Here is a 22,960-nt window from a genome sequence, read left to right as displayed (position 1 = left end):
GAAAACAGGCTATGATGAAATCACACAAAGCTGACTGCTTCTCCCAGGAAAACAGCCTATGGGCAAGGGCCCTACAAAGCCGGGAAGGGACTGCCAGGAAAAACAAAACAGTTTCCTACTGGTGATGTCCCCTCCAGTTAGGGGGACCTCTGCCATGTCTTTCGTAACAGAACAGTTTGTGTCTCCCTCTTCATGTCACTGCACAGGTCAGGTACTTGAATGCATTGCCAGATACCCTTTGTATGTTGCTTTGCAACAGTGGAACCTTAAGGTAGGAGATACTAGAAACCAACACGGAGCAATAAGTACTTCAGTACTGGTCTCCTCCTTTCCCCTTCTCATCTTTGTCTCAGAGATACCCTGAGATTCAGTTTGGCAACCTGCAGAGGATGCTGGTGAAGAACAGATAGGGCTTTAGGTTGCCAGAAAAGCCATGGGTTAGTGCCCTCTATTGGAAAATCACTTTGCTTTTTTTGACCCTAACAATTTCTTCTAAATTTGCAGAATAGGGGCCTGTCTTACGGGCTTACGTGCTCTGGGTCCCAGCCACTGTGCCATCAAGGCATGAATGCCCAAAAGGGCACAGAGCTGCCCACACCAATTATCCAGAAGACAGAAGGAGAAATTTGTCCTCTTTCCTGGGAACCAGTGGTTCTCAAAACAAATGAACACTCGCTTGGTTTGCTTTTGCTTAAACAGAGATCCAGGCTTGAATCAGTATTAGGGTGAAAACAAAAACTGTTTGCTCTTTTATTATTAATCTTTAACAGGAACCTGAAAACAGCAGGCTGTGGGGATAATCATCTAGCAGAGAGGATGCATTAGTCTGCCTCCAGGGTCTGAGATAGGCTGATGTATTTGAGTGTTGACTTCTCGATCTCAGGGGAAAAAAATATTGCTGCAGACTGTAGGGAAGGGATCTGGTTAGCCATATTTGCAAATAAGCCCTCTGAGAGGAGTCAGTAGATTTGCCCATTTATTTTTTTTAAAGGCTTGTTATCATTGGTACAGTTCAGTCCTATAATGGGACTGATAGAAGAATTAGGATTTTCTTTCTTAAATAGGGGATCTTAGAAGGGAAGGAGGGGTTGCTGTCTTTTATTGCTTTCTGTTTGGGGTCATTTTAGTTACTAGAGCTCAGTCTGCTTCCCAAATTTTCAGGCTCCATCACACTTAGGGCATTCCTACCACAGCATCAGTGTTTAATTGCAGCATAGCAACTGTATATAAACTCTAACAAGGATGAAGTAACAGCAAGACAGACTTCCAGGAAAGCCAGTCAAGTCTAGTCAGGGGCTTGAGCAAGCTTGTTAGACCATGCTACTGCAGCTTCACTGCTGTTGACATCATGACTACTTGGAGCTAGATGAGCCTGCCTGTGCAGCATTCCCTTCTCCAATTGCATTTTAAATAAGGAACGTCTTGTGGTACGTCCTGGTGTAATGGGGCACTCCACATGTTGGACAGGTCCAGAATTGCTCCTTTTCCAGGGCTCTGCAGTGGCCTCAGATCACCCTGAACCTTTTGGCTCTGCACTTTTTAAGAAGATGAATCCCAAATCTCATGCCACTGAGATGCAAGTCTACAGCTGCTAATAATTTCCCTTCAGGATTAGCTGAGCCCACTCCACTTCCACCTAGGGGCCAGGCACATATGAAAATGCTGGACAGCTTTCCGTGGTTGCAGGGAGTTCTGTGTGAGGAGCTGGTTTTCACGCTGGCATGTTCCAAGGGCTGGTGTGGCCCCATCAGTGGCTAATGGAGGAACAGAAAGGTATAGCCTGGCATGGGGAGGTTTAAATTTGGGTGCCAGGTAGATGATTAACAGCTGGCTGAGGGAGAAGTGGGGAAAGAGATGTCTCTCAGCTAGACCAGTGTGACTCAGACTTCACCAGCAAGGGATACTGAGAGGGGAATGGGGCAGGAGAGCTGGGGGTGGTGAGGGTTAGCAACTCCAAGACCTGCACAAAAACACCCACTCAGTGCCACAATGCTGAGTATCTGCTGGATATGGCAGAAGTGCAGACCGAGCTTAGATGAGCAGGCAGGAGATGCCACTCCTGTACTGTCCTGGTTTGTAACACTTGCTTTATTGAGCACTGCTAACTCAAGCAGGCTGGCAGCTCCACCCAAGTGATGGGACATGCTCCTGTCTTAACACTATTTTCTTGTGTTGTGCCTAGAGGGGCACACAGAGCCCCCTGTGAACACTGTAAGCTTTTCCCTTCCTGAGCAGAGGATGGATGCTAACCTAGCCCCGAGTGCCACAGCTTTAGCTCTGCAGCTTAGCTCTGCCTTCAGCACTGGCACAGTGTGATCCTGCCAACTATGTATGTTCCCAGGCTGCTAAATCCACTCTTTGTCCTGAAGAAGCTCAGGCAGCACTAGGGCTTGTGGCACCACAGCTCTGGTAGCTTGCCCAGTGCATCCAGCTCACCCTGTCCTATCCTCCTCAACCTCTTATTGCAAGGCTGCTTGCACCTCTCTCCCACCCTGTCAGGTAGCTGGTGAGGGCTGCTTGGCCCTGAGAAGGGACGAGGCTGGACCGCTTCCATCATGGCCATCCTGTGGTCCGTTAGAGGTGCTCAGCTGTGTCCACACTACATGGTGCCTGGTCCTCAGTCCCCTTGGGTCCATCCAGCACAGCCCTTCCAGCCCATGGCTCACTACTGGTCCATCAGAATGGTGAACACCACATTGCCCACTGCCATGAGGCTCTGCCAAAGTTGTTCTACAGTAGACAAATTCATTCAATGAGGAAGCCAAACCTGGACTGCAGGGCAGGCAGGACTTCTGTGTCCCCTCTCTAGAGCTGTCTGCACACACAGGTGGCACTTCACATCAATACTATAAATTCAGTGCTCCCTTCCACACCTTGTTCTAGGCACTATCTCAGTGTTTGCACACAGGATGCCTCCGCTCTCCTCCCCACCAGAAAAATAATGCTCCAGAATCAGGGAAAATGGTGATGTGTCCCATGGTCTGCCTCCAGCAACTGTCATGCCTGACCAAGGGCCCAAATACCTGCTTTCTTGGAAAGGCATGGGAGGGTGGAGAAGTAGCCCTGGACTGAAATCAGTATTGTTCTAGAGCATCCCCAAAAATATGTCATAGGCTGGCAAAGAAGAAAGATCCTTCTTGGGACTATATGTATTTTGAAAGTTGTGGATGGGGGAGAACAGCTTGGATTTCCTGGGAATTACGACACTTTTCTTGGAGAAGTGATTTCTCTTTTTCAAATAATTTCCTACTTCGTGGTATCCCTATCTTCCTGCTCCCACAACACTTATGTGCTTTACCCACTAGTCATCTCCTGACTGTCATGTAGACTATGAACTGCTCTTCTTGACCAAGGGTCTCTATTCCTAGCCCATACTATGCTTACCCTGTCAGAGCCTTGATCTTTCATTAGAGAATCAGAATATGAATAGCCCCAGTTCACAGCCCAGTATCTCACAGGTAAGAAACAACAGGAACACCAGGCACATTTTCCTTGCCTCATTTCTACCGATTACTTGTAGTTCTATCTTCCTGTATTAAGCTGAATCATTTCTCTTCACTCTTCAAATATTTGGAGGCCAGGATCCTGCTCCTAATCAATCATCCTTTAGGCAAACTAGATTTTGCTTTTGTAATGTTTTTCTGCGTAGTAGCTCCAGCTTCCTAATCATCTTTGTTGCTGTTGTTTGAACTGTTTCTCATTTGCCACGATTTTTCTGGTAATGCGGTTCCTGGAAGCAAGCACAATATTGCAGGCATAGGAGCCCTGTGTGTCCCATTGCATGTGTGATGTTGCCCTCAGGTGGTTAGTCCAGAGAGAAGATGCAGCTTTAAAAAAAAAAACTCTGATACCTTCAGAACAGATTTGTAACTGTGTGGGAGCTGCAGAAAAGATAACTCTGCACTCTTGCAAAGTGATGCCTTTGTGACAGAAACCAGGATTACACTGGCTTTTTCTCACTGTCCATATTCAGCTCTAGCTCTCTGCAGTTCAAGTGTATTTCCCCATGTGGATGCTGCTGTGCTTAAAGAACAGCAGGAAGAATCAGCTTTAGTGAGCTATGCAAAGCTGAATGGGAATCCTAAGACAAGAGGCACAAGAACTGAGAGGCTTTCACCATCGGCAACTTTATTAATTCTAATTTTATTACTACAGATACTTGTCTTGGTCACATTTTCAGCCATTCTTTTTGTCTCAAAATTGTATGAGGCATAAAATTAAGATTTTCTTTATTACACCAGGTGTTCTGTAACTTCTAAATTTATAATTCCTATAAAATCATGGAAGGTGCTCAGAAAGTGACAAGAGTCTTTATTAAAGGTCAAATTAGAAATTCATTGTGCTTGTCTCTCCTCTAACTCAACTCTTCACAAAGCTAAATCATCCTACTCACTCATTCCCTTCTCCCATCACAGCCTCCACTGTCCCAGTGATTAGGGTGCTGTTTTATTTTCTGCCTTTTCTATTCTTGTCTGCCCCTTTGTTATGGAAGTAATCACACCTAACACTGATTTCAAGGTGGAGATACACAGCTGATTTATTTAGGAATTATTGTGGAAATATATATGTTCCTGACCTATATAATACATGACATCTTATTTTGGTTTTGCTTTGCTCTGCATTGAGCTTTCTATCTCAACACTGTGCTATCCACAAAGGTTCCCAGAGCTTTTCCCTGAAATCAGCTCTAATTCAGAATTTTTCATTTAAATATTAGGTAAGTGATTTTTTTTTTTCCAGCTTCCCTTAACTTACACTGGCATACAGAGAGCTCCATCTGCCATCACTTTGTCCCACTTACTTACATAACTTTTGGTTCATTCCTGCTCCCACCGAATGCAAATGCCAAAACATGTATTGGATTTAAAAGGAGCAGCCTGTACTAGGGCCTTTTGAAGTTTTTCAGTTATTCTGTATCGTACATAGATTTAGCCACCTCACTGAACACTTCATCCTCTGGATGTGGTGCAAAAGGCACTGAAGATTTTGTCATTGTAATCAAAGGAGCTGGACTGGATCATTCTTAGCTACTCTATGTCTCGGCACTGATCATTGGGGGATGATGCCCTGCAACTCCTGTCAATGCAACACTGCTAAGAAATGGATGCTTTCTTCTATGATGTTCTCTTTCACAACTTCATTTAGTCCCTTGCTTCCCACAGAACCAATGCTTGTACAATCACTTGGTGTGTCTATAGGTGCATCCTCCCAGTAGCTCTTTGATCTGTTTGCTGATTTCAACAACTTCGGCAAGCAGAGATTTCAAAAATAGTTCTGAAAGGTGTTTCTACACATTTCATGAAAACTGGTTGCTTTGGGAAGTGCAGGAGGAATTTTATAAACATGCCTAGAGAAAACAAAGTCTTAGAACAATTCGGTTAGAAAGTTTTTATGTTTGTACTTACAAAGTACAAATTCTTTGTATTTGCAAATAGTAGCTGTATTTTGCAAATACGTGTAGGAAATGAGGCTTCATTAGTTCCACTGCTTGTGGAACTGCTTATTAATCTTTGGCAAGGACTCATCCTGCAAGCTGTTGTTGCCAAGTTTTCTTAATAGCCACTTGCAAAGGGCTTTATCCTTGTACCTTTGGGAAGGGCCAGTCAGTTATGTATGCTGGGATTTTGCTTAGATAAGTCCTTCCAAGAATGCTGAAAAGCTGGAGGAGAGAAAAAAATTATACTTACAGACTTGTTGATAGTCTTGTTTACCATATTTAGACCAATATCTTAAAATACAGTACCTAATTATTTTTCCAGCTGTATTTGTGGGTCCTCTTATAAGGCTCAAGGTCCATAGTGCTATTTTCTTTAGAATAGATGTCTGCAGTGCTGTTATTACATTATACCAAACACCCTTGCTTTTCCAGGCTAGCTGTTTTTAATGAAAAAATGAAAATCATATCCTTATGTTAGAAGTTCAGCTGATTCAGTCTTCATTTTCTTAACGCCTCTGGACCTGAAGAGTTTCTTCATGTTACTGTTGTTGTTGTTATACAATGTAGGCATAACAACTAATAATGGACAGTAGGAAAAAACATAGAGAAATTAATTCAGAAAGGAGGCTGCAGAAATATTTACAAATAGCTAGTGCAGTTCCTAAAGAGGGAAGAAATAATGCACAGGATCAGAGCAGAAAACTTTCCAAAATTTCCAGTGAACTGAACACATCATGAGACCAATTTCTCAAAAAACACATCTCCTCTTGCACATTTCTTCAGACCTGCGAAGGGGGGTTCACACGCTGCACCAGCCCCTTGGCTGCCTCCCGTATCAATCATGGGAGCTCTGTGGGTGGCTGATGACTCTGCAAAACCCATGCTTAAATTTGGAATTCTCCTTTTCCTTCTGAAGCCCTTCTTTGTAAGAGGTTTGCCTAGCTTCAGGAAGTTGGCTATGCAGAGCTATGGCAGACCAATGGGCCAGAGACAATCTGCCCCTCTTCTGCAATGCACCTACCCCTCACAGCTGCTGAGCAGTGATGTCCACCAAAAGCAAGTCCAGGTGTTTGCCAGGGTAAGGATGGAGTAAAGGAACTTGGGATCTGGCCCATGATAATGGTTAGCATTACAGGATCCACAGCAGAGGCTGTTGTTATTGAGAAGGATGGAGATCATACTCTGCCATTTCTTTTTGCCTCTGCCAAAAATGATAATTGCATTTTTAGAAATTTTTTTTGTTAAACAAAATAAATTATTGAGTACAGACCTCCTACACATAGTGATTTATCTTCAACCCTTTATTGAAGATAAGGCCTTTGCTTCTGCTGCCAATGCTTTTGTCACTACACTAATGACAAATTACCCAGGATATTCTTTTCCATAAGATATTTATATCTATATTGTCCTGCAGATCTTAAGACTGCTCCCTCCCTCAAGTGCCTTTGGTCAATTGCATCATTTTTTTTCTAATGATTCTTGCTTTCTTTGTAAGATCATAATTTTACATGGCTTAGAGCAACAGTTGCAGGAGGTACACAATGCACTCCTAAGATTGTAAGTCAACAAAAATGGCATAACTGACCAGGGTTTTAAAGCTGTATCTGTACTGATTGTATGGAGTTTCCTTCTGTACAAGAAATTCCTCTTGTCCAGGATGCTGGTAATGTGGCTTAGTTGAGCCAAGCTTGCAAGCCTCCACCACACTCACTTACCAAACCGCCAGCAACGTGTCCAAGCTGAACAGGGCTCTGTCTCACATTACACTCCAGGATTAACACTCCTAGTGCGCAGCACAGCAGGACCCATACCCCAGAGCACAGAAGGGACCAGTACGCCCACCTTTCTGTGCATGTCCGGGTGCACATCCGGGCTCTGAGCATAAGCTCCCAGCGCCTGCTGCCTGCCTCCTATCACCAATATCCCCTAGATTATCCCCAGGGTATCAGTGACCTAAATCCACTGTTTTGGACTTGAAAGTTGCTTTTGTTTTTAGTGTTGCCGAGTCTCTAAAACCAGCACACGTAACAAACTGCCTGTTTCCAAGTAGCTGTTGTGTAACTTCGCTCCCCACCCCCAGAGATGTTGCTTGCCATTCATTTAATGGGCTCAGTTTCACTGGGAAGTGCCCAGGGAACCTCTTAACTCCCTAATTAGCAACAGAAGGAACCAGTCCTTGCTGGAGGTAGCAGTGAAACATTTGTGGGGTCTTCTGAGAATAAGGGAGGCAGAGAAGGGGCCATTTCCAGCTGGGAAAACACTAACTTTTATTCAGCGTACAGTACAGAGCAGAGGACTAAAGAGAAGGTATGGGGGGAAGGTACTTGCAGAAGATGATGATGATGGGCTTTCTAGGCAAGAAAAGAGCATTTGTGAGGGGGGATAGGACAGATTGTCCCTGGCCCTCCCAAGTTGTTCATCGCTCCTGCAATCTGATTTTTATATAGGATACCATGGAGCAGCACAGAGGCCTCGTGGGCTGGCTGCCAGTGGAGGCAGGAGCAAGGTGTTGCTGCCATCTGTTCTCAGATGTTTGAGCCGGCTCTTGTTAATAAGATTCAGGAATTAACAGCTTGGCGGCGCTTAGGAGCTCAGTGTTTCCTCCAGGGATGTGATCACTCTGGCTGAGCACAGAGCCTGCCATTCAGCGCTGGCATAGATTTTGGTGCAAAACAAATCTCCTACCAACCGGCGGAATGTCCTGAGACCTCACTGGGAAGGTGGAAACTTTGCCCGTCCATGGCAGGTAGGGTGATGTGCTTGGGGCTATCCCTTAACACCCAGGTCACAGCCACAGGTGGCAAGCTCTCAGATTTTTCCCACGCGGTCCCATTTCTGGGCAGTGCTTTTTTCATACAATACCTATTGAGAAGAGTTGTGTGTGCATAGACAGTCGCAGCTTGGACCTGTTGGGCCATGGGGACCATTCCCCTTCAGAAGTCATGCAGGGAAATACAGCATTTGGTATCTTTGGCCTGTGGGAGCAAAGATCCAGTGAAGCAAAAGAAAGCCTTGTTAGCATTAAGGACCTTCCTTAAAATAAAAGGAAGAAGGTGAAGTTCAAAGGTAGAGTGATACCATGGGGCAAGCAGGGTTGCGGGAGACTGCAGGAATACAAGGGAGAACTGAAGCTTCCAGATACTGCCCTGCCCTGCAACATCACCAGCCAGCAGCTCACCAGTAGCAGCCATTGACCAAATAAAAAGGAGAGAGCTGGTCCCTGGTATAAGTCAGGAGACCATATTCATCAAGATCCCCTGTTACTGAGCACCGTTTGCTATCTAGTAATATTCTTAAGACCATGAACCTGATTTTGTGCATACAAAGGGAAAATTATGCAGCAAAGCCTTCAGGCTGTAAAATGAAGGGCAGAGCATTACAGTCGGGGCCATAAATCCCAGCAAGGGGCTTGCAATGGCTCTAAAGGACAGAATAATCATTTCCAAGTTGCCACAGCATTTCAAGCTATAAAAGAGCTGTATTCAAAGCTTCTGTGCTCCAGTCTTTCCTCTGTTCACTAGGTCATTTCATAACCAGAAGTCACCACCTTTCCTCCCCGTGTCTCGGGTTGCGGTATTAGTAGTATTTATGAGGCTTGGATTATGATTATATGCAATGGGCAATGAGAAAAAAATAGAAAGTCCACAATAGAAAAAAAAGCCCAAATAGAAAAAAAAAAGTGGTATTAGGTGTACTGTGAGGTCCTGTTTCCTGCTAGAATGTACCCAGTATTTGCAGAACTGCTGCTTGGCCTTCGGGTGCTTTCTCCAGCAGCAGGTCACACTACATCAGCATTAGTGAATGGGCCTTGGAGAGCCAGCAGGTTATGTTGTGTTTGGCTCTTCCTGCTTGTATCCAGCTGCTAAACCAGCTGAAAAAATATGTTACGGTAACATTTCCATGTGCGCATTTTCTATCGTTGCTGCAGGGGTCATCCTGTAATTCAGTGACAAAAGCAAGAGAAAAACATAGGAAACCAAGCTCTCTGTTAGTATGTGATTTGTGCAATGGAAATTTATTAAATCCCTTTATAAAATGATGCCAGTCATAAAGGGACTGCGGGATGACAGCAGTTGGAAGTTTAGACAGAGATGCAATAGTGAGATACAGTATATCAAATATTATTCTCTCTCTTTGTTTTTTTTCTCCCATGCCAGAGCAGCAGCTGAACCAGCAAAATCACAGCACTGGGACAGAGGCAGAAAGCTTTGCAATGCTCCAAGAAGGCTTTTTAAAAACGGGTGTGCTAAGACATCTGTCATTAAGGTTAAGGAATCCTGCCGCAGTGCAGACACTTTTGCAGGTCTTTTCTTGTGGGATTCCCCTTTCCACTTACGGGACATGCATCAAAATCTTGTGGGAAGCAGCCTTTGTTGACTCCAGGAAGATCTTTCTGCCTGGAATTGTGCATTTCGGCCACTAGAGGTTGTGAGAGAGAAGGGAAAAACCTTGTTTTCCACGAACAAGGGGCTGCAGCATCCCAGGGCAGGGGACTTCCTCTGGGACCCTTTGATACCTGCCCACCAGCACTCACACAAAACTCCTGCACATACCCTGCATTTCAGTAGACGGAGTCTTGGCATCTCAACGGTTTCAGATTTATCAGTGGGGGTCTGTTGCCTTTTAGACCCACGGTATTAATGGCCTTGGTGTGTCCCCTTATATCTTAAGCAAAAGCTGTTCTGATTCTTCCAAATCTTTTAGACAGAGTGCAGCAACTTGCATATTTTCTCTGCAGCTTTAACTAGTTCTGCTGGCTCTTCCCACATTCCTGGTATAGATAATTTCACTCTCAGATATTTAAGCCAGTCCTTCCTCCACCAGCTTCTGTGCTTTTTCAAAGTGCTAGGTAAGAAATAGAAATTCTCTAAGGTCTCTTTTGTCTCCTGGAGACATCACAGCCTGTTGTACCTCAGTCTGGCACCTTACAGGGTCCTCAACTACGTTCCACAAGGGTTGTAATTCTTGTTGCTAATAATTCTCTAGTCTTCTGACTATAGTCCCCTCTGCAATCAGGGATACCATCTTCCAAAAGGCCTCCAGAGACCTGGTTTTTGCTTTGGAAACAGGACCTTAAAGCTGTGATTCTGTGTGTAATGCCAGAAGGACATAACCAGAAATAGCTACGTTGTAGCAATAAAATGAATTTCAACCAAATGAAGGATTTACAAGCTTTTCTTCCTGATGGCTCTTTTTGATGGCACAGTGGCTACATATGAACTTACAGCAATGTGAGATTAATCACTACAGATCTTACTTGTGATGGTACTTCACTTTGAGCATTGCATGGAGGTAGGAATAATTTCCTCTCACTGTGAAATGTAGTTATTCCTGGAGTGAAGCACAGCAAGGACACTGTACAACAATTTAGGAAGGAGCAGCCTTTATCCAGTAAGATTTTACTGACCATGAGGGAGATGACATTTAGTTCCCTGAGCTAAAACAAAGCATTGATTTCTGTGGAAGATGAAAACCTTAACTTTTTTTTTTTTGTTTTGGCTGCTGCAAATCACGGATACACATGGAATAGAGCCACATCATACAGAGATTGGAAGGGACACCTGCAGGTTAGCTCATCCTACCTCCTGCTCAGAGCAGCGCCAGGCAGGTCAGGTTTCTCAGCACCTTGTTCCTGTCAAATTTGGAATGCCTCCAAGGATGGAGATCCCACACCCTCTCTGGGCCCTTGTGCCAGTGTCTGAATACCTCCACAGTGAACGTTTCTCCTAACATCTAACCAGAATTTCCCTTGTTGCAATTTGCATCCATTGCCTTTTGCCCTTCAGCTGTTGCTCCTCCAAGATGAGTCTGGGGCCATTTTTCCTATGCTCTCTTCTAGGTAGCTGTAGACAGCAATCAGAGCCCCCACTTTGCCCTTTCTTCTCCAAGCTGAACAAGCCCAGGTCTCTATGTGTCTCCTCATACACCACATGCTCCAGTCTCCTGGGAGCTTGGTGGCCTGACACCACCAAGGGTGGGCTCACTCCAATCTTTCCTCTACCAGCAAGGCCAGAACTGGACATGGTACTCCAGATATGGTCTCACAAGAGCTGAAAAGAACGAAGGATCACTTCAATCAGCCTGCTAACATGCTTGCTATATAGCCCTGTATGCAGCTGGCCTTTGCTGCAAGGACACCTTGTTGACTCAGGCTAAGCTGAGGACCTCAGGCCAGTCTCTAGAGAGTTGCTTTCTATGCATTTGGCACACAGCCTGTGCTGGTGCACAGGTCTATTCCCTCCCCATGCAGGACTTTGCATTTGCCTCTCTTGAACTTAAGTTGCAACTACACACTTAGGCAATAGGTGGCACTAATGGATGATGTAGCTTGCACTGTCACCGAGAGAGCCTGCCCAAGAGAAAGCCAGTGGGTCGCTTTGCTCAGAGCACCAGCCACGCGAGGAGGAGCAGACATGTGGCAGGAGATCCTTCCAAATGCCTGGTGAGATCCCCTCAGCGCCTGGAGGAGGGATCCCCAACAGGGCTCCCCGGGGTTGGGGCGGGAGAAGGCCCTTGTGGGGTCTCCAGGCCATCAGAGGGTGGGAAGATGTAGCTGAGTTCTCCTGAATGTGAGTGGGGAGGAGGTTTTATCAGACTGAGCTTTGTTTTGTGTCGCACAGAGAGCTGCTTCTGGGACATACTTGCTTTGTTAGCAGTGCCAAGTTTGTGCTATTGCCATGATAACTGGTTTCATGCCTCTGACTCACTAAACTCCGGGATGTAAGTGTAGGGGGATATTATTACCTGTTGCATAAGCTGCTCAGCCTCCCGGGAGGTAGAAGCTGATGCTATTTGCTCTTAGGAGCCCTGTTCTTCCTTGACTGGGTGCAGTTCGAGGAGACAGCTCCTTAAAAATTGCATACAGGATGTCTCAGAGACCGTTACCAAATTGCCTTGGGGACTGCTAGGGTCCCCAGTACAGGCACTGGGTTCTGCATCACAGGCAGGAGTGGGAAACGATACTAGGTAAAAAGAAACAACCAGCATACTTGTTTTTTCACAGAGTTTCATGTCCTTTTTATCTTTTTTTGGCTCAAGGTATTGTAATTATGACACCAAACAGCTCCCTAACCTAGCTGCTTTCCACAAGGCAAAATAACAAGACTTTCTCTTGTCGCTTCTAATTTTGCTAGATTTTAGACTGTGCTTTTCTTGCAAGAGAATCTATCATCAGGCTGAAAGAGAACCAAACAGGCTCTTTACTTTTTCTTGCAGGCAGATGAGACCTAAAAGCTTGGTACCCAGTCAGGAATAGTTAAAAGTAGAAAAGCTATAGCAGCTCTTTGCTGTGAACTCTGAACACCCATAAGCCTCTCTTCCTGCCAGCCCTGCAGCACGATGAGTACCACGTGCATGGCAGCAGAATAACCCTTGAGCTTGAAAGTTCCCTGCCAACGCTCTGTACCTATCACTACACTGCAATCAAAATAAACTATTTTCTTGGCTGAAGTAATACAGCCACTCGTAGGATGAAACATCACAAGGACACCTACCCAGTTGTTTAGTGCCTTTTATCTAAATTGTGCTGAAGGAGAGACTATTATGGCAACAAACTATCTAGCTAAAACACAGCCCAGAAACACTGTCTCTTCGTGCAGAGGCAATGATCTGAGCCCCTGTCTTTCTGTCCCATCCAAAAAGTAGGAAAAATAATGGCAGATGCTGCCAGGTGGCTAAATAGCTTGTGATCCTGTGGCTGGGCAGTAGTGATATTCTTTGCACGATCCCCAAGGGTTGGTACCATTCAGACAACACTATCAGACTATAAGGATGATTTTTTTTTTTCCCCCTTTTGTAGGGAGAGCATCTTGTCACGTATCAGGTGAGTGAAATAGCTGCTCTGTGCTGACGCCTCCACTTTTTACTAGCATCCTGGGTGGGGCACAGCATAGTCTCTTCCCTACCTTGTATGACAATAACAAAATCTTCATTCACAGTCCCCTTGCAGCCCCCTCCAATAGCCCCAGACACCTCTACTAACCCCCAAGGGAAGCTGGAGAGCTTGAGGCACAGGTCAGAGGAACGAGAAGGTACACAACATTTAGGGCTGATTGTTCAAGTATTTGAACAGGTTTGAAACATGCTGCATGTCTGTTAAAACCAACTCTGGTGACTTAGCTCCCACACATCAAGAAAGTCTGAAACTTTGCTGTCTAGAACAGAAACAGGGGCATCAGACAGACAAGCTGAGACCCTTACCCATGGAAAGCTATGGTGGGGGGCCAGTGTTGCCCTGAAAGATGATTGAATCTGTAGGGGAGGTATGTGTAAAGCACTGCCAAGGGGGGCACATCCAGCTCTCTCCAGCAGCTGAAGACCCTTGTCTCTGCTCCTGCTCCTCAGCCCATTCTGTCTGTGCAGTTTTTATTGCTTGAAGAACTCCATCTGCTACTAGCCCGTTCACTGTAGTACCTGCCTTAAAATAAACTGGCCCATATCCTACTGACCTTTGTCCGCCAGGGCACCCTGGTTCACAAGGAGAGGGACAAGGAAGCCTTGTGATAGCAAGTCCTGATCAGCAAGGACTTGAGATCCCTAAGAAGCACTGGCAGATGTAACCCTGCCCCAAATCTTGCCTGTGGTCTTCAAAAATAACAGAAATACCCAGAGCCTGCTGACTCCATGGGATACGTAGTCATTTGTTGCTGTTCAGGCCCAACTGATGTGGATACAAGCCTCAGCATAGTCCCTTTACCCTTGACACTTCTGTTGAACACAATTTTATGCCTCCCCAGGTCTTTTGAATATTCTCAGAAGAATGCAGTCCTGGTCCCTGTGGCCGCTCTGGGGGTTGGAGGGATGCTGGTTTACTGTCTGAGGTCTAGACATAAGATCAAGACTATTGAAATGGGTGATGGATGGTGGGGCTCAGGTGACAGACCCCTAAAAGGGAAAGAAGATGAAAGTATCCGTCCCTTCAAGATTGAAACGTCTGACAAAGAAATCGAGGTACTGGTGGCTGGGATGTAGGAATGGGCAGAAAGCTGCGAGGTGGAGCCAGTCTGTTACCCACCTTACTGCTTCGAGGTGATGTTTTTGGGGTGGCAGCAGTGCCAGTGCAGCTACCTAGCACTGTTAGTGATGGTCTGGCTCACCACTCTTTATGAAGGGAATTTGAGCTCAGATTCATTGCAATGCCCCATAAAGGCTTTCTGAGACCACAGACCCTCCATGCAACCTGGGGCTGCTCCTGTGGAAAGGCCGTGCTTCAAGCAGCAGACTTTGACAGTGGGTCTGCAGATGGTGGAGCGGGGTGGGAGGGCATCAGGACAGCAGGTGGGACAGGACTGGGAGGCTTCCACAGAGGGAAGGGCTGGAAGGGTGAAGAGGGGTGGGGTCTTGACTGAGTCACAGCACCTCAGTCCCTACATGTCTGTCCCTAATTATGTGGCCAACTAGCAGTCAGCAGCTCAGGTTGAGCTTCTTTTTCTTCTCCCAGCCAGCTGTGCTGGCAAGCTCCTAGTGCCAAAAACCCTAAATGAGTTAGCAGCAAGGCAAGAGCAGGACCCAGTAATCCTGGGTGCCCTAGGGGAATTGGTAACCTATAGAAAAACATATTCCCCATATAAATGATTCAGAAGGTCATACAAAGTATGCCAGTGCTTCAGGAGGGCTCATGGTGTCCCAGATAGCGATACAAAAGCCGGCAGAGACAGGAGAGTCCCTCTGTGCCTGCCCTGGCATAGGGCATGCACAGGCAGCTGGCCAGCCTTTCAAGAGGGCTCCCCTCCACAGGACCTGCACCATCGCCTGGAGCAGGCCCGCTATGCACTACCGCTGGAAGGGGCTGCCTTCCACTACGGCTTCAACTCCAGCTACCTGCGGAAGGTGGTGGCCTACTGGAGGAACCAATTCGACTGGCACAAGCAAGTGGACGTCCTGAACAAATACCCCCATTTCCAAACCACCATTGAAGGTGAGGGAGTCTCTGTAACTTGAGCAGGTCTCGCTCTGAAATGCATGGAGAGGCGGCGGGGAGGGGATTTAAGAGGTTACAATAAAGACAACAGTATGCATAACAGCTTAGTGATAGGAGTGAAATATCACTAGTGGAAGCTATATTATTAATAACCTTCTATAGATTAAGACCATTACACAGCGGCAATACGATTAGATCTGCTTCAAGATGGTCTTCATCTGGCTCTGAACCTGTGCTAACTAATGATGAGGTTTTCTTCTGCTATTGCTTTGAAGCCGCCTTTGAAAATTGCAAAATCTACCTAGACTCTGAGGCTAGAATTTCCCTCACCACCACTCAGTTTAGCCAGGTGAGGTTTGCCAGACTTTAGGTAAGCGGTCTGCAGGTTCACCTTCTATCTTGCACTTACTTTTCCATGTTTCTCTTTTTATCATCCACATATTTCGTAATTTTGTCATGTTTTTGCACTTATCTTACCTGCATTATGCTATTCAGTTAAGTGCAGCTCTACTTACATACTGTAAGACCAGTTTCTCAGGAGGTGGATGCTCAAACTCCTGTGACCCCAATATCTGGGGCTGGGATCAATACCTCCAGCTGCATGTAAAAGATGAGACATAGGTACAATACCAGGCATCTCTTTTCGCTTAAACATCTTCTTGCCATGGGTTGATTGTGTAACTTCTGCTATAAATGGTAATTACAGTTTTGCCACCCTCCTTCTTCAGAGTCCAGAGCAGAGACTGTGACGGAACCAGAGCTTTAACTTATCTGTCTTGGATGTGTGGCAGGGATCGATATCCATTTTATCCATGTGAAGCCCTCCTACATCCCTCATGGTCAAGCTGTTCAACCTCTGCTGATGGTCCACGGCTGGCCCGGCTCATTCTACGAGTTCTACAAGATCATCCCTCTGCTCACGGACCCAGCTGGGCACAGCCTAAACGAGGGTGATATGGTGTTTGAAGTCATCTGCCCATCCATCCCAGGCTATGGCTTCTCAGAGGCACCACACCAGAAAGGTAAGTGATGAAAAGGCTCTGCTGGAATCGCAAGGTTTTTGGAGTAACACTTCAGCCATCCCCAGGCCCCCTGGGCACTGCAGTTGGTGAATGCAGATGGTTGGCTCTGCACTGACACCAATGTGTCTGAGGCTCTGGGGCTGGCTGTGGTGATTTGGAAGGCAACAGTAGCTGGAAGCCAGGTCTGCTTTCCACTTTCTCTACTTTCCAACGAATTTCCACCATCTTGTGTTTGCTTTATCTCCAAGGAGTAAGGAAGGAGTGAGGCAGGGCAGCATAGCACATTGTGCCTTCACACAGCAGCACACTCACCTGCCTCTGTCAGGCCATGATCTTTGGCCAGGGTATGAACGCTAGGACAAACAGGTCTCCTGTACAGTGTTTGTCTTTACCTACAGGCTTTGACGCCATAGCAACTGCTCGGATATTTCATAAGCTGATGAACAGATTGGGCTTCAAGCAATACTACATACAGGGAGGGGACTGGGGATCTCGTATTACCACAAACATGGCCCAGATGTTGCCACAGTGAGTAGCCAAGGGAATCAGTGCAGAAACTGCCTCCTGTTCTTACCCTATCTTCTGACTCCACAGTCCTGGTCCTGCCTTCTGTTTGCCCTGCCTCTCATCCCCTTCTGCTTTGTTTCCTCCAGGGACATCCCCACCCCTGTGCATTCGATTATATTCATATGCTTTGCATCAGTATTGGCCCAGTTCTCATGCTTCCTAAATTTCAGTGCTGCCTGGCTTCTCTTTCACTAGCTGTGGAAGTACATGCTGCTGCCTTTTGATTTGAGACAGATCATTATTCTAGATCTGGAAGGAGAGAAATTTATAGTCAGCAGGGAGAGAAGGAAGGAGCTCAACCTTTCAGTAGCTGAACAATACTATGAAGTATAGCACTTCCCTATCTAAAATGCAGAGCTGAGACTGATCAGAAAAGAAACATAATACCTTCCTTTAGAAGATGGCATCACAGCTCATTGTTTAGCATTTAATGAAAAGCAGGCACCACAGCCATGCTTCAGTCAGAGAACAGATAAAGAGGGAAAGCTCTTAAAGCAGTTAGATTGCAGGCTGAGCAGCTCACTGTTCCCGACTGCAGTTGGGCTTCACAGCATCCAGAGCACTGTGGCCACATGTGATCAACTCAAGTTTTTCAGAAAATACCCAACGCACTCTGTTACCTACAGCGTAGAACGATATAAGAGCAACAGCCAGAGCTACCAGCATGGATATGCCACATCCAGAATCTGAATGCCTAAAGCTGACATCCTACCATACCGTGGCATAGCTGGATGGAGATGGCATCAGCTGTACCATTTCTAACTCCCATAATTATTTTTTTTGAACCATGAAGAACCTGAATGGCTTTATGTATTTTGCTCAGTGAAATACTTCTATCACAACTCCAGTCAAGACTTATTTCCTAGAAAATCTGGAGACAGAAAATTGCTTGATTTAGCCACCTATTCATTAACTTAATTTTAGATCTGTGAAGGGGATTCATCTGAATTTCGTCTTCGCTGGCAGACAAGGTTTGAGACGGATGATTTCTGTAATGCTTGGGGCTTATGTACCATGGCTCGTAGGCCTCACTAAGGAAGATGTTCGACGTATGTACCCTTTCATCCAGAAGAATATATACGAATTTCTGCGAGAATCTGGATACTTACACATCCAGGCCACCAAACCAGACACTGCAGGTAATGAACCTTCTCTACATCACTATGAACATTGTATACTAACTGATTATGGTATATAAAAAACTTATAGTTGAACAAAGGCCAACCATGTTTGAGAAGCAATGAGTTCTGGTGACTGAATGTAAGACATGGGGACAAGAATTGTGTAAAATGAAGTTAAAAGGAACAGCTTAAAAAAAGATGAAGAGTACAAATATCACTTTTCAAAGTCTTTTAAATGGCATGCCTCTTCTCTTGGGAAAAGAGCCCTTTGCAAAAAGCATCTTAAAGTAAAGCACAGGGTCCTGAATTTGAAGCTTCTAGAAATAAATGTGGGTGAAAACAAGAAAAATATCATAAGCAAGTGCAATGTGAAACTTGCAGAAAGGTAGACACAGACCTAACACCTGAAAAGCCAGAATCTTGACAGTTAGTGGGGCCTGTAAATAAGGAGCCTGAAGAAAGATATGGCCATCTCAGAAAAGCTAAATGAATATTTGCATCAGTCTGCACTAGCAAAGGTTAGGGGGTATTCCTGTGTTGAAATAATCCCTCATCAGGAAAGACAGTCAAGCTGTCTCAGATTGCTGTCAGATGTGGAGACCATAGAATGAATAGCACCCCACCCTGGCAATTTACTGAAAAAGAAGAAACTCAAACTGAAACGTCAACTAATGCCTAGTCTGTTGCTTGAACTGATCGCAACACCAAAGAAATAAAAGGAGACAAACAAGATACCAGGTTGGGTTTTTTGGGTGGTTTTTTTGTTTGTTTAGTGTTTTTTTTTTTTTTTTTTTAAGAGCCAAACAGTAAAGGTAGCCCCAGAAAATCAAAGACCAGTATGTCTCATCTCTGATCAGAAAACTAGAAAAACTACTTTAAAGGGAAGAATTGATTTACAGGTGATAATATCACAGGGAAATCATTCTTCAGAAATCAGAGCTCTGGCAGAATCAGAGAGTTGTGGATCTAGTAATGGAACCTATTTCATTTCCAAAAAGTTTTGCTGAGATTCCTTGAACAATGTTCTTAAAGAAATTAAATTGCCTTAAGAAAAGGATTAAGTTCATGGATTAATAACTAGTTAACATGAGAATCCAAGCATAGGAATAAGTAAGCAAGTTCCAGGGGAGGGAAGAGTATCATAAAACTCTGTGCTGGCACCTGTACATTTCAACATGATCCTAATTTCTCCACAGATAAAAGTTAATGGTTAAGTGAAAATTTGACACCTATCCAGGGTTTGGTTTAATCTGAAGATAACTGCAGACAGTTGCAAAAGCATTTAAGTGACTGGTTGATTAAACTGGCCAATAAAAACTGATGTCAGCATAGTCCAAAGCAATTTAAGTAGAGGAAGAAAATCACAATAGGCTCTAGTTTGACTGCTGCTGTATGAAAGAATCCGTAAGTCATAGATAGTTCTTTGAAACATGAGCTGGCTCAGAGTTTAAGAGAATCTTACAAACTCTTAAAGAAAGCAAAAAGAGACTAAGACAAAACATTAAATCCATGATATTCAGAATCTGTTGCACCCCTGTTCACCCTGTTTCATAAATATATCATAGACTCAGAAGAATACAGGAAGGGGAGAAAAGGAATACTGAAGTGACCGAGCAGCTTCCATACAAGCACTGTACATAGTCTAGAACTCTTCAACCTGGAAAAAGAAGAGCAGGGATTTTGTAGCACACTAAAATTGTGACATAGAAAATGAAGGGGGGGGAGGAGGCGGAAGTATCTCCTACTCAAGTCTCAAGAAATATCTACATTATCAGTTTAGTTCTCATTAGGCAGCTTTAGGCCCAGAAAATGCTCATCTCCAGATAGATCATGTGCTAGCTGGCACATTTTAGCCTGCTCTACCATTGCTGATCAAAGCATTTACATGGTTTCAACCTGTAGCAAATCACTCTAGGCCTGCCAGTGCAGGGAAACTGTTGTGCCAATGCACAAACTTCGCATTAGCTATGTCCACTGTTAACTTGAGACCATGTTGTTCATCAAACTACAAAGTCACTCAGTGCTAAAGTGACACTAAAATACACTTGAGATCAGGCGATACAGAGTATACTGTAAAAGTACAGCCTAGAATACAGTACAGCATTTTTCCCACGGCAAGCCTCTATCACTACTGAAGTAATCCCTATCCCTGTTTTACAGGTAAGAACACAGATATAATAAGCTGTGGATCTGCTGTGTTTATAATGTTTGTTAGTGCTCCCCAAAGGCAGGAACAGGTAACAGATAAACAGTACTGCACTGTTTAAATTAGATAAAAGATGAACAGCACTCAGGGTCCTGGTCATCCATCCTAAGCAGGACAGTGCTCCCGAATAGTTTATCTGAAATTTGAGTGTAATCCCTTTACAACTGAATTTGCTCCTTCTGCCACACATTACCAAAAAGCCAACAGGACTTTCTTAGCTCCTAGCTTCTTTTGTATAGAAATTACACAAGTTTATAGTGCTGCCAGCTGGAATTCCATTGGGGTGAATTTGTCAAGAATGAAGTACTACCAGGGCTAGTAAAATACAGACTCTCTATTGAATTCTCATAGAAAACTCTGAAAGTCTCTGAAAACCTAGCTTAACTTCCACTGAAGTATTGCAATGCCAGGCAACTGCAATAGCTCTCCTGTTCTTCTCCTGATTTAGGCTGTGGACTGAATGACTCCCCTGTGGGGCTTGCTGCATATATTTTGGAGAAATTCTCCACCTGGACAGATAAATCATTTCTGCATAAAGATGATGGAGGCTTGGAAAGGTAAGCAAACAGATGTTCTTCCATGAGAGGACTCATTAAAAGAATGAGTTATGGTAACTAATGAGGAGATAGGTAAAAGACTGGCAAGTCAAAGCTGAATTTTAAGGATGAAAGATTACAGATGACAAGTAGTAGTTTAAACTTATAGCAGACTGCTTGCAAACTACTGCTTCAGCACCAGGCAGTTTTGCTCTGGGCACATGGGTGCCGATTAATTTCCTGTGGAGACCAAGAACAACAGTTCTTTAGGGCATAAACCCAATACAGCATATTGAGAAACAGCTTCCAATGAAATTTCTTCATCTTTCTCTCTCAACAGCAAATACTCTCTTGATGAGCTTTTGACCAATGTGATGATTTATTGGGTGACATCCTCCATTGTGTCCTCAATGCGATTCTACAAAGAGAATATCTCCAAGGACCCTAGTCTAACTGCTGATGCCAGGTAATGAAGTGGCAGGTGCAAGACAGATTTGCAAATGAGGTTGAACCACACTTGCCTGTACAAACATTTAGATGACTTACAACAGCAAATTTAACTAATTAAAAAAAATCCAAGTTCTTATTTTCTTTCGATAAACATAGTTAAGGGTCACTTTTGACCCTATAATTCACACAAGGTGCCTTGTGGCCAAGACAATGCAGAAGACTTAAAAGTATATTCAGTCTTGTTTGTGTTCGAAATACAGGTCTATATACTTATTCACCAAACAATTGTAATCTCTGGCTCAGTTCAGTAAAAACAAGTCATGAGCATTTCTAAGAGAAGTTTAAACTGAATTAGGAAGGATATGGCTTACTGGTGGATAAACTAAGAACTAAAACTGTTAAGCACAAACTTGTGAAAACAACTTGGAGAGCCGTACTTGAAACCAAGCACCTTCTAACAGCTAGCTTCAAGATGACTATAAGAGAGGCTGACCAGGAAAATGCTGCTGAGCAGAATTCTCCAAGCAATTGATCATACAAATAGGAGAGTCGTCTTCTTTGTAGACTGAACTAGTTTACCTTTCAAGAGAGTCATTTGTTACGCTGGTACCATAAATGCTAAAGTAAACACGAGATAACTCATTTCTGACTTTCACAAGAGGTGTGGCATCTTGCCACATATCACAAAACTACAGAACAAGGCAAGCTTAAAAATCTGAAACATTTCAAGATCAAACTGTGTGCTAGTTGGCTCTACTTTACACATCTTTGGGTATAACATTCTTAAACTCAAGGAGATACAAATACAAGTGAAGCTCTTCAGCAGAGCACAGATCACAAAATGGGTTAGCTGTGGTGAAACTCCTCTAGCTGACTGTGGCAGTTACCAGAGTCAGAAGGTTTTTATAGACTTTCCCCAGGACTTCTTTCCAAAAATGCAGTTAACTCATGTCTTCTAGGGTTGGAGTATATGTTCCCACAGGGATTGCAGCTTTTCCTCATGAGCTAGTACATACACCACATGCCTGGGCAAAGGAGATCTTCAAGAACATCGTCACTTACTCTTACATGCCACGTGGAGGTCATTTTGCTGCCTTTGAGGAACCAAAGCTTTTGGCACAAGACATCATGCACTTTGTGAGAAAGGTGGAACAGCTGTGAATCTGCAGTTTAGACACATACATAGAATGGAAGCAAGCTGTTCTGCCACCAGCAGAACCTTTGAGGTATTAAATAAATCCAATGTAATCACATACAGAAGCCAGCATTTTATTTTGATAATGATTATAGTATTAAATTTTTTAATCACGCTCTTCATAAGTAAAAAAAAAAAAAGCATCTTGTCCTCTTTCATTCCCGGCACCATATCATTGCTGCTTCATAGTTCAAGTACAACAGAATATGTAAACAGTTTAATGGAGTAACATTGCACTCATTTGGGGATGAGAGTAGAAAGGAGCTGGCCCCTTGTTCCTCAGAACTAAGGCTTCTGTTCAAAAGCTTCTTTAAATACTTGAGTGCTAGCATTCTTAAATATGCATCACAAGGAGCTTTGGTGGAAGTGTAAAGGATTTTGATCTCCTGAGCACAAACACTCCTATGTTCATTCAAGAGACCTGCAAGTACATATGGAAGTGGGCAGCTGCACATAAGGCAGCTTTCTTCATTCTAGGCATTCTTCCCCTAGAGCTAGCTTTAGCAG

The 22,960-nt window shown here is 44.4% G+C and overlaps 1 protein-coding gene across 1 annotated transcript; it reads left to right on the top strand.

Moving 5' to 3' along the window:
* Window positions 1-11,850: 11,850 nt before the first annotated feature.
* Window positions 11,851-22,731, top strand: LOC309403223 (epoxide hydrolase 1-like; the record flags this gene model as incomplete). Its single annotated transcript, XM_081997286.1, has 10 exons — window positions 11,851-11,879; window positions 13,236-13,259; window positions 14,173-14,386; window positions 15,173-15,353; window positions 16,148-16,378; window positions 16,777-16,906; window positions 17,870-18,084; window positions 20,721-20,829; window positions 21,149-21,274; window positions 22,218-22,731. The coding sequence occupies 10 exons, from the start codon at window positions 11,851-11,853 to the stop codon at window positions 22,417-22,419; spliced, it is 1,461 nt and encodes a 486-aa protein (XP_081853412.1). The 3' UTR covers window positions 22,420-22,731.
* Window positions 22,732-22,960: the final 229 nt, after the last annotated feature.

The sequence above is a fragment of the Phaethon aethereus genome (genome assembly GCF_964289735.1).
Source record: "Phaethon aethereus genome assembly, chromosome: 3".
Classification (NCBI taxonomy): Eukaryota; Metazoa; Chordata; class Aves; order Phaethontiformes; family Phaethontidae; genus Phaethon; species Phaethon aethereus.
This window is presented reverse-complemented; position numbering and strand designations above follow the sequence as displayed.